Raw genomic sequence first — 17,890 nt, 5'->3', positions numbered from 1 at the left:
GAACATACATTCAGTTTCTGTGGATGAATAAGCTATGCTAACTTTTTAACCACTTGAAGTCCGCGGTGTTAAACCCCATTACGGGCAAGGCCATTTTTCAGTATTCAGCGCTGCAGTATTTGACTGACATTTTTTCCGTCGTGCAACGCTGTGCTGAAATTAATTTAATAAAAAATTTTGGGGATACATAGAGCTTTCTTTTGGGGGTATTTAATCACCGCTGGGGTTTTTATTTTTTACTATAGTAAGAAAAAATTACCGAAAAGGTAAAAAAAAACAAAAACATTTCCCCTATATTAAATGATAAAACATTTATTATTACCCAATTTTTTGGTAAAATATAAAAGACGGGGTCACGTCGGGTAAAAAGACACCAAACATGTCAAGCCGCGAAACCTCAAACTACGATATGCAAAATTGGCCATAGGCGACACTTTAAAAGCATTTACCGCTCATCAGTTTAGTGTTATCAGTGATTGATGGCACTAAAATTATTGCTCTCACTCTGAAATTCGCGGCGATATGTAACGTGTAGCGCAATTGTCGTTTTCGCGCGCTGGCACATCTGATGCATATTTATGTTTATATGTGTGTAAACGTGGGGGTGGGGGACATAAAATTTTTTGTTTTTTTAAACTTTTTTATATGTGACTTATTATTATTTTTTTATTTACACTTATTGTTATTGCTATCACATAGGGGGATAACAATCCCCCTATATAATAGCAAAGGCACACTGACAGGTCCTCTTTATGGAGACATTAAGGGTCTCTAAGACCCCTAATGTCACTTGGGGACCCCAAAAGAAGCTGATGAAGCACAGATCTGCTTCATAAAGCTTCTTCTCTCTGGCTATAGCAGCCAGATGACTGACAGGTGAATGCGGAAGTGATGTATTAAACATCACTTCTGCATTCAGACGCCGGAGGGAGATCAGCAAGGAGGAAGATGCTGAACTCCCTCCCTTCTTACTCCTGGCACCATCCCGAGCCGGTCTCGGGTCGCAGATGGGGGATCCCGGTATTGAAGGTAAGGGTGCAGAAGGGGGGAGGCGGCGGGACAGCGACGGCGCCACTAGAGGGGGGCGCGCGCAGGCAGCACATGCAAGCGATCAGCAGGCTATAGAGCCACCGATCGATTGTATGTGAAACAGCTGTTTACAATGGATGGGTTTTCTCTCCCTATGCGCACGCAAACAAAGCTGTGTGTTTACGGCAACCCGCCAATGTGAGTTTGCCGTCCGTCCATTTTCTCACAACAGGCGGACGGCAAGCGGTTTATAAATATGCAAAGGATACTATCCATAACAAAAACAGGATCTAAAATTTATTTTAAAAAAAACAGCAATCCAAGGTCCCAGCGGCCTAGGATGTGAGGATGCTGACTTAACCCATTTGCAGGTGGGTCACCTGATTGGCTCCTATTGCTGTCCCTCCTCCAGTCTGAGTGCTGCTGTATTGGGCATTGCAAGATGCTGATACATTAATTATATATTAATTAATACACAGCTGTATCCATGTGTCTGTTTATATCTGCCTGGAGTTTGCTTTGCATTTCTGTTTGACAAAACTAGGTACAGGTTTTGGAAATAAAGGGCAGCTGACAGTTACAAATGTGTGAATAATTATGGATGGATTATCAAGAAAAGTAGAAGCAAGAAAACGAATAAATAAGAGAACATTCTAATATTTACTCTTTTCTCTTTCAGGACCATCTGTTGATTTCTGACTTTTATCTGAAAAATGATTCTTGTGCTGCCAAGACTATATATTGGTAGCATAAATGATGTTGCAGATGTACTGCATTTACAGAAAGCTGGCATCACCCACATACTTACTGTAGACAGCGTACAACCTGATCTAGCTTTGTTTCAGACAAAGTTTGTTAAATTGTTGGATGATTCCAGTGCAGACATTTTGAGTTGCTTGCCTGAGTGTCTAAACTTTTTGAAGGAAGCATTGGTAACACCTGAATCATCTGCTCTTGTTCACTGGTAAGTTCTGTAACATATTTTAAAACACAACAGTTTTATCAGATTCTCTACTCCTTACCATCTAAGAGACCGATGTTTTATGTTATGGAAGAGGACCTAAAGTCAGAAGTAGTTTTTAGGTCTGCTTGTCCCCATTACAAAAAGGCACCCACGTGGGTAACACTGTAGTTGGGTCTCGGAATCCCAGGAGCTTCTGCTTCACCTTGTCTTCTGTTCATTAGCCACGACACAGGACCGCGTGGACGCAGGGTCTGATTAGCTGTATTTGCCTGAACATCCAATCGGAGCCTCTGCCTTTGCTTGAACAGCAGTTCAGAGCCACTGTATCGCACAGATCCAGTCCTTATTTGATGCAACCAACAGAGGGAACAGAAGTAAGACAGTGACTTGTGGGACACTAGATAACTCTGCTTCAGGGCAGAGGTATTTGGAGGAAGGGGGGAATTAGCATAATGTTTGTAATAGCAACTTTTAGCCCTCGTTCACACCTGAACGTTTTGTAGCGCGTTCTACGCTCGATGAACGCTCTACAAAACGCTCAAAAATATAAATCCCATTGTATTCAATGGTCTCATTCCCACCTTGGCGTATTTCTGCCCGTCCCTAACGCGCTACAAAACCGCCCACGCCTGAAAAGGTACATGTACTACTTTGGGCCGTTTTGTTGCGCGTTTCCATTGGGATACAGCCAAGTAGCCTTCGGAGACGCGCGACGGTCTCGCAACTTTTTTACCCCGAATCGCGGTAAAAAAACGCACGACGGTCGCGCATATGCAATACGCCTTGGTGTAAACGAGACCTAAGAGTGAGCAGTGGGCCTAAGGTATATTTTTAGATTTGAGTCCACTTTCATGATGGTCCATTCCTCCCACTAATACTAGTCTATTCTTTCTGCGCCATAATATTTCTTGTATATTTAGGAACGTAAGAGTTCAGATATCGTTGTTTTATACTGTCACCTACAGGAGGATTTGGACACTGGCAAACAAAAAAAATCCATAGGCCAGCCCATAATAACCCCTCCTACCTAACATGCCTCATTTGTTTTCTTTTTTTCCCAAGTAATCTTCCAGGACAGCATCTGAGAGATAGTCTCCTCCCACCTGAAACAGGAAACACATCACATACACCAAATAAAAGGGTGCTTACCCCCAGCATGCCTCAGTTATTTGTGTTTCCTCGGCCTAAACAGGAGCATAGGAAATATTTTGTTATTTTTTCTGTATAGGCCTGCGTGCACGTGGCAGGGGCTTACTGCTCGGGCATCTCCTTAACAGAGCCAGTGGCTTGGGGGATGTCTGGGCAAGATACCTAGGGCAGTCCCCATCCCGTCCTACCCTTATGGGTGAAGGCCCTGAGGTTCACCTCTTTCAAGAAGGTAATCATCCTCCGCTTGTGACGGCTCCAGCTGAGCTTTTCCCCAGCAAACAGGCGAAAGCTGCCCTCGGCGGCCATAGGGTATCCGAGAAAGGAACTCTGATGCTGGCCCTTCCGGTCTCAGTCAGTGTGGGGACCCCTCTTCTTCCTCCCTGCCGATCCCAGCAGTTAAGCCTTGGACCCCTAAACAAGCCGAAGTGAGTACATACTGCGGCCGGGGTCATCCAGCAGACGCCGGTGTGAGCCGGCCTTTTCTTTCTGCAGGCCTCGCGCGTTCAGGAGTGTTCTGAACACAGGTGTCCTGCCGGAGCGTCTTCCGGGCATGGCGGCGCACTGCAGTGACGTTGGACGCCAGGGGCGTGGCGTTCCTCGGGTAGAGGCACTAGGGAGGTGATACAGGAGAGGAGGAAGTGACGTCGTGCTCGGCGCACTTCCGGTGCGGCCATAGAAGAGCTCCTCTCGGATATGCCAAACCGCCAACCAGGGGAGAGAGGAGCAGCTGCCTGCCAGGCAACCTTGTGGACACCAGCAAGGGGGGAGCAATCGGAGTGGGGGCAGAGAGCGTGGATCTTCGCATCGGTCAGCGACCATGCCGGCAGACTCCGCAACAGTTGCTGCACCCACTGATCTGGGAGAATCTTGCAGCGACAGATTAGCATCTTCACACAAAAAGCCGCTATGCCAGCCATGCTTAGAAAAGCTTGTGGCAGAAGAATCGGCGGGGAATTTTAAGGGTTTGCTTGACAGCATGAGGGAGGAAATAGTAGCTACTTTCCAATCCCTGCGCTCGGTCATTCAGGTTCAACCTGGCCCTCCCTGTCCAGATCCGGCCCTGCCAGGGCCTTCCGGGGTTCAGACCCGCATGTCAGAGAGCCGTACCAGTCGGGAGACGGTGAAATCGGGGGATTCTTCCTCCGATTCGGGGGCAGGACGAATCTGCGGAAGAGGGGAAGCTTAGGGCTTCCCGATACCTTTTTCCAGCGTCAGACACTAACGAATTACTCAAAGCGGTCTGGGAAACCCTGGGGATCAAAGAGGAGCAAGCCGAATTTTCAGTACATGATAGGCTTTACAAGGGTCTGCAGTCTAAAAAAGGCAGGACTTTCCCAGTCCATCAGTCCTTAAAATACCTCATCCTAACGGAATGGGCTGATCCGGAGAAGAAGCTTAATTTTCCCCCTCGGCTGAACAGGAGATTTCCCTTTAGCGAGGAGGACTGCGGGATCTGGGAAAAGTGCCCCAAGCTAGATGCTTCCCTTTCCAAAGTGTCCTAGAAAACTGACTTATCTTTCGAGGACATGGGGGCCTTAAAGGAACCCATGGACAAGAAAGCTGACGCGCTACTACATAAAGCCTGGGAAGCAGCGGCGGCAGAGTTCAAACCAGCCCTGGCCACCACCTGCATAGCCAGGACACTGGATGTCTGGCTGGGCCAGCTCCACTCACTTTTGGAGTCGGGGGCCAGTGCAGAACTGGTGTCAGTCTTTTCAAGGGCTCTCCAGGGCGGTTGCTTATGTAGCGGATGCCTCGGTGAAAGCCATAAAGTTTTCAGTGCGTGCGTCAGCACTGATTAATTCTTCGCGTAGGGCTATGTGGCTCAAGACCTGGTCTGGGGACTTTGCATCCAAGAACAGGCTATGTGGTCTACCATTTAAGGGTGACCTACTTTTTGGTCAGGAGCTGGAGGCACTCCTAGACAGGTCTTCGGACAAAGAGAAAGAGTTTCCGCTGGCAAGCAAGCAACCCAGGAAGCCCTTTCGGGGGCAGCTTGACCGAACGAATAAACGGGGCAAAAAGCAGGACCAGGGTAGGAAATGGGCTTTTAAGAAGGAAAAAGGCAAACCTGGGTTTCGATTTCCCCCCGCCCAAGCAAAGCCCCAATGACTACCCGGCTTTGGTGGGGGGAAGGCTAAAACTATTCCTCCCTCAGTGGCAGGAGGTCACGGCCAATGGTTTTGTCTTAAACCTTATACAGTGGGGTTACAGGATAGAGTTATTGAGATCAGCCCCTGCCAGGTTTCTCATAACATATCTTTCAAACAACCCAGAAAAGGCCCAAACGATGATCCTAGCCTTGCAGAACCTTCTGGACCAAAAAGCGATCTGCCCGGTACCGGTGGGGGAACGGGTGCAACTCCCATCTCTTTGTAAGGAAAAGGCCCTCGGCAAAGCCAGATTAATCCTCAATTTGAAACCCTTGAACAAAGTGGTTCGGTACAAAAGGTTTCGTATGGAATCTATTTACACGGTAAGGAGCCTGTTGGTGACAATCACCAAGGACGCCAGTGCTTGGGGCTGTGGTGCCCATTGGGGGGACCACCTAGCCCAGGGAAGTTGGAGTCCCGATTGGTGTTGGAAGTCTTCCAACATGAGGGAACTGAAGGAGATAGGCCTGGCCTTGGGCAAATTCGAGGCAGGAATTGGAATTGCTCATGTGGCAGTCCAGTCGGACAATGCCACGGCGGTCGCCTATATAAACAGGCAGGGGGGCACAAGGTTGCGGCCTCTGATATCCCTGACGCAAGAGATTCTGGCCTGGGCGAAGGTCAGACTTTTATCCCTCACAGCGGTTCATCTAAAAGTGTCTCTGAACTCCTTAGCCGACTTCCTCAGCAGGAGACGCATTCTCCAGTCGGAATGGCCACTGAACGACAAAACGTTCCAGATGCTGAGGAGGAGGTGGGGGACTCCAGAGGTAGACCTGTTTGCAACCAGGGAGAACAGGAAAGTGGAACAGTTCTTTTCCCTGTGTCCAGGGGACGGAGCCCTGGGAGTGGATGCGTTTGCCCATCCCTGGGTTTTTGTGCGGGCGTACGGTTTTTCCCCCGTTAAGGCTGCTACCCAGAGTCCTATTGAAGGTAGCGCAGGAGCGGGTGACCCTCATACTCATTGCACCTTGGTGGCCAAAGAGACCGTGGTTCGCGACACTTCGCAACCTCAGTGTTGAGCCTCCTTGGATTCTGACGATAATTCCGGACCTGCTGTCCCCTGGCCCAGTACGGCACCCTCATCCAGATACCCTCAAGCTAGCGGCTTGGTATCTGAGAGGGAGATCCTACTGACCAAGGGGCTTTTGGAGAGAGTTGTAGCCACTCTGCTTTCCAGTAGGAAACCAACGACGGCCGCAATCTACAAGAAGATCTAGAAGACTTTTTTTCTTCCTGGAGGCTCCTTAACGACATGAGGGGTAAACCCGTTGTGGTGGCGGTGTTGGAGTTCTTACAGAAGGGGGCGGATATGGATTTGGCATGTAGTACGCTAAGGGTACAAGTATCGGTGCTTTCAGTATACTTAGAGACTAGACTGGCAGAGGAACCCCTGATTAAAAGATTTCTGAGGGTCACGGGCCGGCACAGACCACTGATGGTTAAAAGCTACCCCTCTTGGGATCTGTCAGTGGTACTCCGTAGTTTCCTGGGGGCCCCATTTGAACCTATTGCAGACTGCTCGATTAAACTGCTTACTGTAAAAGTGGCGCTGCTGATAGCTGTTGTATCAGCCAGACGGGTGAGCGAGATCCACGCGTTCTCTATGGCAGAGCCGTATTGCATTATTCAAGCCAGATCCGGGGTTCCTGCCAAAGGTGGCTTCAACCTTTCATCGCACCCAGGAGGTGGTTATCCCTTCTTTCCACCCTAACCCAGTTACCTCGGAAGAAGAAAGACTGACGGCCATTGATGTCAGGAGATGCATTCTGGAGTATCTGGACAAAACCAGCACCTGGAGGAGGTCCAATAATTTGTTACTCTTTTTTTCAGGCGCAAAAAAGGGCCTGAGGGCATCTAAAGGTACAATTGCCAGATGGATCAAGCTGGTGATATCAGAAGCCTATAGGCTTTAGGATTTGACACCACCACAAAATGTGACAGCGCACTCTACCAGGGCCTGAGCTTCATCTGTGGCTGAAAGAGCAGGGGCTACCCCCAGATCAAATCTGCCGGGCAGCGACTTGGACCAGCTTCCAAACTTTTGTCAAGCACTACCGCATGGATGTGTTTGCTAAGGAAGACCAAGATTTTGGTAGGAAGGTCCTGCAAGCGGTTGGCCCACCCTAAACCATGTGAGTATGGGTTCTTGCCTATTCTCTCAGATGCTGTCCTGGAAGATTACTTGGGAAAAACTGAGTTAGGTACCTGGTAACTCGGTTTCCAGGAATCTTCCAGGACAGCATGGTTCCCACCCTTCGGATTGTATATAGGTCTACGCTTATGTGTAGCCTTCGGTTCTATTAAATTAACTGAGGCATGCTGGGGGTAAGCACCCTTTTATTTGGTGTATGTGATGTGCTTCCTGTTTCAGGTGGGAGGAGACTATCTCTCAGATGCTGTTTTGGAAGATTCCTGGAAACCGAGTTACCAGGTACCTAACTCAGTTTTTTGCTAGTGTGCTAGGAGGATAGATCTTTTCGTTAGCTCTGCTCTCTGTTGCAGTAACCTCAGATGTTGGAGGGCCTTCTTTTTAGAGGTGCCTCCTTTTTCAGCCCCTTTCCCTTTTGTTGTGGGTCTGGTTCCTTAGAGGTATCTGTCTCTGAGGATCAAGTAGTTCCCCACAGAAATACTCGGCCTACTCATCTGGTGGCTGCTACAAACTCATCTCCCTATCTTCTGAGGGGGCTCCTTTCAGTGAAGAGTTATCTCCGGGCCTGTGTTCTGGCACCCAAGAACGGGTGGTTTCCGGCTATACCATAGGATTCTGCTCCGGGTAGGTTTCTTGGCTCAAACACTGTTGGACACCATCTAAGTACTGCTATGTCTTCACATTTTAGAAGCTACGGGAGTTCTTTCTATTTCAGAAGAGGGAGCCTGGTTTTGGTTGTGGACAATACCGTCCCCGTAGGGGTGATCCCCTGGAAACCAGTTCTTCCCAGCTGGTAGCTTTTGAACATGGAGGTGAAGGTTTTGCACCTAAGTGTGTCTCAGACCTTGCATTGCAGGTCAGGGACATCGGTGGAGTGTCCGGTGCCTTCCTTGAGCTGTCTGCGGGAGGAACAAACTAGTCTTCTGCTGTAGGTATCCTTTGTCAGGAACAGGGAAGTCTTTGGGACCTCCACAGGAACTGTCCACCTAGAGTGAGGTCCATCTATTTTGGCTGATTTGCCCTTCATGAAGGAGGCTCTATTCTCTATTGGCAGAAGGGCAAAATAATGTTTTACGTTTTGAACACATTTTTATGTTTTATGAAGCCTGCATTAACAAAGCTGGGGATGTAGTTAGTTGATAATTTAGTAAAATAGCAGTTCTCCTCCCCAGTACAGAGGTACATGGGTGGGCCCTGTACTCTTACAGTGAAACTCTGCTAGGCTCATGTATCATTGGTGCATCTAAAGCTCCTATTACTTATTTGACAAGAGAGGGTGCTCTCAGTTGACAGAAGAATGGCCACGCAAATGACAAAAGGTAGTAGCTTAGATGACATCTACAGCCAGTCTAATATGATATATAATATTGACTTCCTTTATTACATAAAAGCATGAGTTCTGAATGCACTATCTTGCATAGGTGTATGTATAGCCGTTTTTTTAAATCCGTTTTGGAAACTCTTGATAGTGTGTTTTCTACTAATTTGTGTACCATTAGATGCATTTCCTTTTACTTCCTGTGCTTGAGACACAACTGAAAAGGAGAATAAAATCTCTAAGAAGTGAGGGTAATTCTCCAATTAGTTGATAGCAGAACAGGTATCCCTATTGGAAGATTTAGCCTCCCCTTTGCTGACGAATGTTTTATTTTCTATCCCTTTCTTTTTGCAATGGTCACCACAAATAGTGAGGGTGTATCTACTATACCTAGCAGAACCAGAGGCTGCAACAAAATCCTGACAGGGCATCTAATCCTATCGGAAACTAAAAAAAACCTTTTGGTTTTACTATACACTTCTATTGGTCTTTCATTATTCATTGCAGCTGGAAACAAGGGAACTTGATGCATTACAGACTACTTTTTTTCTTTGTTCTTTTTAACAGCCATGCTGGAGTTAGCCGGAGTGCTGCTGTAGTTATAGCTTACCTGATGAACACAACAAGATGTACCTATGAAGAGGCATACATACGATTACAAGATGCAAAATCTGATATTAAGTAGGTATCTGTGGGAATTAACTCTTTTTTTACAAAATATATGTATTTACTGGTTTAGTATTTTTATGCGAATATACAGACTGCTATTAATGGATTAGATAGTGTTTATTATATTCTTTATTTTATATGTTCTGTGCTAATATAAAACATGTTATTTGAATCCATTAAATCTAAAATATTGTCTGGTAAGCAAAAAAAGCAATATATTTTACGTATGGATGGAGTAGGAAATGGTTTAAATAATCGTCAGGATTTTTTGTTTTGTTGTCTGTATCACATTGCGGAGATTTCCCTTTACTCAATGCATAAGAGATACAACAGGAATCAAGAGCAAACTTGTACTGAGTACTGTACTTGGTATCGGTGCATCCCTACTTGAAATGAAACAATAAAATTGAACTAAAACTGATTTTTTTTCCATGTGTGCAGGTACTTTTGTTTGCCACCCTGTGCTGCCCATTTGTAGTGTTTTGGTTAATGTAGCTGAATGAGCTAAATAAATGTGCTTCTTTTCAGGATGACCAAATTAATTAGATTTGCTTCTTTCAGAATCAATGACGAGTTTGTAAACCAACTAGAAATTTTTGACGCTATGGGTTGTGAAGTGGATATGAGTAGTGCAATTTATAAACAGTACCGACTGCAGAAAATAACAGAAAAATACCCTGGTAAAGTCATTTTTCATGCTTACCTTGTGTAGAACATCCCATCTTCTGTTTAATTGTGTAACTGCCAGTCTTTTCAGGGATGTTTTTGACTTTCTAAAGCCTTACTCCAGCTTGATCTTGTAAGCCCCTCCGTATACAATATATAGTCCTGACGTTTGTATTCTATTTGCTGTTTTTGTATGTTTCACAATAAAGGGGGCACAATCACTACACAGTCCTGACTGCTATACACCATGGTGTATGTTACATAGTCCTGACTACTGCACTCCATTGGCTGATTGCCTGCACTCTATTTGAGACTAAGTTTGTTTCGGGCACTTTTTATTAATTCCCCCAATGGTGTGCATTTTGCCTTCATGGGTTTCTAGATCATATAATTATATAATCATTTAACATTTATCAACAAATGACCTGGATACACTAAGTTGCAAAGATGTGTACAGATTTACTAACACATTGCAGAGTTGCAAAACTGGGTTCAGACGTTAAGATTTGTTTTTTCCTTTGGCATTAAGGGGTTAACATTGTTAGTGCTGTCCATAATGAAATAATACATGTACATAGTAACCAGTCAGCTTTCATCTTTCATTTTTTTTTCATGACTTAGAAAATTTAAATTTAACAGCTGATAGGCTGCATTGAGTCAGTTTGTCTCAGATACTTTATTCATTCCCCCAATGATGCACATTTTGCCTTCATGGGTTTCCATATGATCACTGTGATTTGCTGTCATAGTGATCATGTGTTTGGGATCCCATTCTACCAGCTCCTGATCGTCACCCCGTGACTGAGAGCTGTCTGAGACAGTGCTGGATGAGTATGATTGAGCATGCTCCCAACACAAAACAATGATACATACAGTACTGTATATGTGGCACGTCATGCTAACATTTATATGTGGAAGGCCGACAGGAAGGGGTTAAAATAATTTTTCTCTAGAGGGGAGAAGCGATAGAACCCCTGTCTGTTGTTGGGTTTTTTTTATTTGGTCTTTGTGACCATATGAGACGTTTTCCCTCATTTGCTTTCTGTACAAGAAGTGATGGGAACACAGACTGCCACAAAATATTTTTTTTGTTCAGTAACATGGTAGATTAGAACCTCTGTTGGGGTATTATTACTGGTGTTTTACTGTCCCAGGGTCAACCGTCCCTCTTGTTTCCTGTCCTGCTGTCGGGAACAAGACATGAAGTAAGGTCTTCCCATTAGGGTCATGGACAGCAGTAAAAACTTGACAGAAGTGTTTACTCTTCTCTGGTCTCTTCTTTAAAATTAAGAAAAATTTTTTTTGGCTTTAGATACACTTTAAGCATTTTTTTTCCTGTATGTGTATAACCCTCCACTCCCATAGAGTTCTCCTGCACCCTTCCACCGATTTCAAGTTCTGTTTCGCACAGTCCTACCATGTGTCAAGCTATGCAAGGATAAAGCCTTTAAGAACAACTCCAGGAAAACTTTTTCTTAACCCTTGCAGTGAGGCTACTTCCGCACTGCACGGGTCAAGTGCTTGTTGTTTTTGTCTGGGTTAAAAAAGAAAGTTATACTCACCTGAAGCACTGAGTGGGCCAGCCGTCATAACGCTCCCTCTAGCCTGTCTCCTACGCTGCAGCGTTGGAATGTTCCTCTGTCCTCACGTCTCTAGGCTGTATAGAGATGTGATGATTTACGGTACCTTAGACTGCTGCAGAGGAGGGGGAGAGGGGCTCTAGGGACTGGTCTAAGAACAAGCTGGTTTGGAGCTTTGGGTGAGTATAACCTTTTTTTAAATGGGCAGTTAACCCTTGCAGTGCTGGGGTAGACCCACTACAAGGGTTAATAAAAAATGTTCCTGGAGTTCTTCTTTAATAAACCTCAAAGCACAGAGTTTTTAGTGGGGACTACTGTGCTGAGTAAGGTCTGAAGGGGGCATGTGGTGTAATCTGCATCACATTGATTCCCTTTTTAAAATGTATTTGGAGTGTACTAAGTACTCCATTCAGATCTCTCCACATTAGTGCATTGTGCTGTGGCGTGGTGATCTGCACTGCGAAAAAATGCCTTGTCTGCATTTTTCCACACTGCACATTGTACCCTAGTTGTGTGAACAGGGCAAGCAATTGTAATATATGTGCCCTAGTCGTGACTGGCTTTGATCAATTGCTCAAAAACTAGGGTTGCACAGATACCAAGTACAGTACTCGGTACAAGTACGAGTACATGTACCGATACTTTTGAGCTCTAAGACTACACCTAGAGAAAAAATTTTAAATTAGGAGGCAGCTGCCATTTGTAAGGAGCACACAGAGCTCCTGGGATTTGTACATCTCTGTTTTTAATGTATGATTTTGTTTTTATAAACATAAATAAAGGGATGCACAGATACCAGTTTTGCGAGTATGAGTACTGGTACTTGCCGAGTACTTCCAAGTACGAGTACTGATACATTTTTGTTTATTGTCATGTGACAGTTTTTCTAAAACAATACAGACTAATGATTTCAGGACAGTGGTGGAGTGCCAGAGCCAGGTCTCAGCTGCAACCGCTGCAACACTGGTAGTTCTCATGAAAATGCCAGGTATCGGCACTGGTACTCGAAAAGTATCTGTGCATCCCTATCAAAAACACCAGTCACCCCTATTGGTGCGAACCATCCCTTAGGAGTGAAGGCAGCAATGACAACCAGCTGTATTTTGCTGTGAACCAGTTAGAAAGCTTATACACTTGAAAAAAGTTTAAATTAAAATGAACCCAAAATCATTAGTTTACATTGATAGTGAGGTCATGAGGTAAGGATCTTGGGGTTTATTAAAACTAGTAGAGATGTGGGAGTACAAAGCTACCAATTCTCCCCAAGTATTTAAAAAAAAATTGTCCTATTCTGCAACCTACTGCTGCTCTGCTTGCTGAAAGGCCTAAAAATAAATGGAAGTGGAGCATCATGAGGTGAGCACAGCTCCTTTAGGGACCCTGTAGAGTTAATACCAACTGCCGGCTAGGATATTACCATTGATGACAGTCCGAATCTGAAGACTTATTGTATTTTCCTGGCTTATTTCAGAACTGCAAAACTTACCACGTGAAGTGTTTGCTTTGGATCCTAGTTCTATAGCTCAGACTACAGAGGTTCTCTATCGCTGTCGGAAATGCAGGTTTGTTTTCTTAAGAAAATATGTTGTATTGTACGAAGTATGCCTGTCATATGAGGGCTTTTTTTTTTACATAAAAATAACTGTAATTTGACAAATGTAGCTGTAGCTGTCTTTTTCTCTATACACAGGAGATGGTGATCAGTCAGACTGAATGTGTCTTCTCACCACCATGTTCTCTGCGTATACAAAATAAACTGAAAAATCCTTTATGTCCATATCTTTCTTCATTTTAAATAGACAGTAGCTTGAAGGTACCCCTAATCCCCCTATTCACTGTCTAAGCTGTACCCACCATTCTATCATGTATGTGCATTGTAATGTTTGTGTAGATGTAGCACCACCCGTCTGTTGCTTATGCGCTCATGTCATAATAAAATCAATTTTAACATGATGTTGGCTGTCATATAGAAAATTTACCGTCTTGCAAATGCTCAAGTCATGTGTCATTTTGCATTGTCTGCATATTTTATATACACAATGTAGATGAGGATATACATTTAGTACTCCTTTTTTTTTTCTCCAGACGTTCTTTATTCCGCGCAGGAAGTATTTTAGATCACTCCTTAGGGGCTGGACCTGTGGCGTTTGCTCATAAAAAATTGGCTATACTAAATAGCTCAGACTCTGCCAAATGCACCTCACACTTTGTAGAGCCTGTGCAATGGATGGAGGAAAGTCTTTTGGGAAAAATGGACGGACAGGTACATTTAAAAAAATTATCTTTGTTTTTCTAGTCATTCTCTGTACATATGCAAGGCTTTTCATGCATCCGTGCAATGAAATGGGCAGTGACTATGATTGCTGGCTATTTTATACAGAGGTTTGCTGAGTCATGGATAGGTGTTTGAATGAGTATTTGAAATGCACAATAAAATCCACTAACTGAACCAGCTAAAAACAGGACAAACTTCAGAATATTTGTTTCTATATGTGACACCAATGTAATACTATTTTATAAAAAAAATTAACACTCTGTACTGAACTCTTTAACTTTAAAGTGGTATCGTTTTACTCGTTGTAACCTCATCTTTTATATTTCATTTTAAAAAATGGGTATTTTGTTGTGTTTTGGGGCATTTAATTAAATTTATCACTAAATGTTGGGGTTTAATAAGGAGTTGCGCTAATATTGCGCAACATAAAAATTTGCAACTACCACCATTATATTGTATAGGGTCTTGGCATTCCGAAAATATATCATGTGTGGGGGTTTTAAGTAATTTTCAGGCCTAAAATGTGGAATATAACATTGGTGCAAAAAAATGAAAAAAAGGCCTCAGTCATGAAGGGGTTAAAGTAGTATTAAACTCTCAAATGTTTTCAAAACCATGGGAAACAAAAGTAGCCACCCTCCAGAATGAAGGACAGTGTCAGTATGAATTCAGAGATGATTGGAGGATCTACAGCTGGGTGATACACAAATAAGATACAATGTTTTAATAGTTAAGGTACTTGAATGCATTTTTAAGATTTAACTCCTGAGTTTAGTGTCACTTTAAAGTGTATTTCCACTTTTTCACCTAAATTGGGATAACACTTATTTTATATTTGTTACATGTTCCCACTTGCATAGCATAAGCTGAAAACAAAATACTGCGGTTATGGTTTCTTGGCTTCTTGAGGGTTAAAATGTATCTTTGCTTCTCCTTTGTAATGTTAGGAGTAGCTGTGAGGTGTTAAAAGATTACAACTCTGGCTTCTCCATTGTATGTTAATGACAGAAACGCAATCCCCAAATTTCACTCCTAAGTATTTCTGTAAGGACAGATCACTTTGAAGGTGCTCAGAAAAACCCGAAATCAGCCATGTTGCCTGCTGCAACAAAATATCTAAAAGGTAAGAAATTAGAGGTGCACTGAAATGAAAATTTTAAACCGAAAAAACTCCTCTCCATTCTGACTCGCTGACACAGAAGGGTGATCTGGCGCTGCAGGAAGAAGAGCTTAGTCTTTTTTGACAGCTGACTCCTCCCCCTCACCGCTGGCTCGGGTTCCTGTGACTGAGCATGGCTGTCTCCGCCCTAACACCGCTCTCCATCCTGATTGGTCAGAGGAGACAGGGGGGGGCAGTGCATAAGGAGAGCCTGGCCTCCTATGACCTCGCGGCTTACAGCGTTCTCCTCAACCGCACTGCTCGGCCTCCTCTGACAAGTTTTTTTCCTCCTTGCTGGTCGCTGCTCTGTGTCAGAGGGGACATAGAGTAGTGCACAGCGGGGAGGAGGGAAACTGGGCATGCATCACAGTTTTGGCCAAAAGATGATGATACCTTTGGCATTTTGCCAAAAGTGCCATTTTCAACCAATATGTTTTGGCAGCAGAAATTTCGGTGCATCCCTGTAAGAAATATTTTTTGGTATGCTGGTTACATGGGAACATATAACGAACATATAGAGGTTTTTTTTGTTGTTTTCAAACTTGACTGCAAAAGTTCTGCGCTAAAAGAAAAAAATTATTTTTAGGAAAGGAGTGCTGAATTAGGTCGGTTTAGAACTCGGTTACATACCTTCTGGAAACCTGTATTTCCATAAACTCAGACATGGAAATTATTTTTCCCTCCTTAAAATTATACTAAATCCCTCTGAAGTGAGGGGAATCAGAATTTCCCTCTCTTTGGAGGGATTTCCTCTCACTTCCTGTTGTGGCTATTGGACAAAAAGTGAAGGAAAATGTCCTCAATGGAATACAGATGGCAAAAAACCTGAGATGAGTTATAACCCTCCCTTACTGAGGATGACCTTGAAGGGGATAAGTTAGTCAAAAAAGTTATAAACCTCAGCTTTAAGCAATCTGAATTTAAAGGAGAACTATGAGGTGAGTGAAAATCACTCATCCTCATAGTTCGAGCCGACACGTGACAATGAAACTGTCACACGCCGGCTCAATAGATCGGGAACTGAGCGAACACATACCGTCACTCGCTCACTTCTCAATCTTCTCCCGGCAGAGAATCTCTAGGTAGGCAGAGTCGGCTGTCATTCACGCAGCTGGGTGGATCTCAAAAGCATTGTTGGGATCCGTCCTGGCTGCGGCAGTCTCGGTATACTGCGAGCTGTAGCTCGTCATATACTGAGCTTTGGGTCACGGGAGGACGCTAACCCCACAGTTCTCTTTTAAACATGTTGGGTTGTTACATAGCCCACCTGCCTAGGTGGAAGCTTGTAAAGACTGTGCTGGATTTATCTGTCTAAACTAGTTAAACTGCATTATCTGTTTTCTCTGTAAAGCAATATATAATTTATCTGCACCGCATACACTAATACTAATATATTTTCAGCTCCTCTGCCCCAAATGTCACTCAAAATTGGGCTCATTCAACTGGTATGGAGAGCAATGTTCTTGTGGTCGGTGGGTGACTCCAGCATTCAAGGTTCATAAGAATAGAGTTGATGAGGTGAAGCCTTTGCCTATCTGTGGAAGGTGATACGTTCATATAACTATGATGCTTGTCATTTAATAATACAATAAGTGTAGCATTTGTACCTACAGCTAACTGTTAACAGTTTTGGTCATCGTTAACCATGTCCTTTTAATTAAAAACTATATAGTTGTCAATATTAAATATGATATTAAATTGTTAAAAAAATCAAAACAAATTGGTCTCCATACTTTTTTTTAACGCATAGTTTTCATGAGTTGATTTTTTTATTAATTTTAAACATTTTAACTGAGAATAATAGACATTGTTAACTTTATTCGGTGAGCTATTCTAGTGTCTCCTGTTCTGTGCCCACTTTCTAGTCTGCTCGTCCTCTCTGAATGTTGGATGTCTTCCTCCTCTACACAGTGACTGTTCTCTTCCACCACTCTCCAGTCTGCTCTCTATGCATATTAAATATCTTATTCCTCTGTACACAGTGACTGTTCATCTCTTTTTCTTCCACCACTCTTTAGTTGCCACTGTCCTCCTCCCTCTAAACAAGTACTCTCTGGTGTTTCCTTTCCATGTTCTCTGCAGCCACTCTTACTTCTCCAATATGCCCCGTCTTTAGTCTACTCCCTAGGCTCACCATACTTGTTACAATCAACTTTAGCTCTACCTAAACTATCCAATCAATTTGTATCTATTTAGGCATGCACTGCATACTTCCAGGGGATTCTACAATCTGATTGTAACGTGTAGTGAGCTTTACTTCTCTACACATGCCCTCTGATTTCTACTCCCTTCCTCTTTCAGTGAGTCTGTATCTATTCTCCATTTCATTCACAACCCTTTTTTCCGTTAAATTCCCTCCTCCTCTGTAACAGCTTTTTGTTCTTTGCTTTCTTCCGCCTCCCCTGTTGAGCGTCTCCTTCCTCCTCTTTACCTGCTCTCTGCTTTGTGTCTGCTCATTGACTTAATTATTAAACTCAACAAAATTGAATCCCTTAACAAAATTGCACTGTTTGTTAATATGTATAAGTATTGATTTGCCTTTAACCAGGAAGAAAATATATTCTATAGACCAGGGCTCAAAATTTCCACTTGCCCGCTCGCATTTGGCGAGTGGAAATAAAGAGAGGGCGAGTGGAAATTCAGTCAGGCACGCGGTCACGGAGAGAGTAGATTGTCATTTGTGCGGGGGGCAGAGAACAGGGGGTGGGTATTATTTTCTATCTGGGGGGCAGAGAACAGGGGGGGGGTATTATTTTCTATGTGGGGGGCAGAGAAC

At 43.8% G+C, this 17,890-nt stretch overlaps 1 protein-coding gene across 1 annotated transcript; it reads left to right on the top strand.

Moving 5' to 3' along the window:
* Positions 1-1,705: 1,705 nt before the first annotated feature.
* DUSP12 (dual specificity phosphatase 12) lies at positions 1,706-16,670 on the top strand. The gene is made up of 6 exons (XM_018573188.1): positions 1,706-1,993; positions 9,333-9,446; positions 9,996-10,114; positions 13,152-13,242; positions 13,766-13,943; positions 16,516-16,670. Exons 1-6 carry the CDS (start codon positions 1,743-1,745, stop codon positions 16,660-16,662), a joined length of 900 nt encoding a protein of 299 aa, XP_018428690.1. The 5' UTR covers positions 1,706-1,742; the 3' UTR covers positions 16,663-16,670.
* The last annotated feature ends 1,220 nt before the right edge of the window (positions 16,671-17,890 follow it).

The sequence above is a fragment of the Nanorana parkeri genome, unplaced genomic scaffold, assembly GCF_000935625.1.
Source record: "Nanorana parkeri isolate BGI_ZX_2015 unplaced genomic scaffold, ASM93562v1 scaffold2265, whole genome shotgun sequence".
Taxonomy (NCBI): domain Eukaryota; kingdom Metazoa; phylum Chordata; class Amphibia; order Anura; family Dicroglossidae; genus Nanorana; species Nanorana parkeri.
Note: the sequence above shows the minus strand (reverse complement) of the source record. Positions and strands in the feature narration are given on the sequence as shown.

Bases quoted from the DNA above. Each gene is read 5' to 3' on its own strand.
- DUSP12 (XM_018573188.1), top strand. From the start codon at position 1,743: ATGATTCTTGTGCTGCCAAGACTATATATTGGTAGCATAAATGATGTT. The intron at 13,243-13,765 runs GTTTGTTTTCTT...TTTTTTCTCCAG, and splicing joins TATCGCTGTCGGAAATGCAG to ACGTTCTTTATTCCGCGCAG. The intron at 13,944-16,515 runs GTACATTTAAAA...ATATATTTTCAG, and splicing joins TGGGAAAAATGGACGGACAG to CTCCTCTGCCCCAAATGTCA.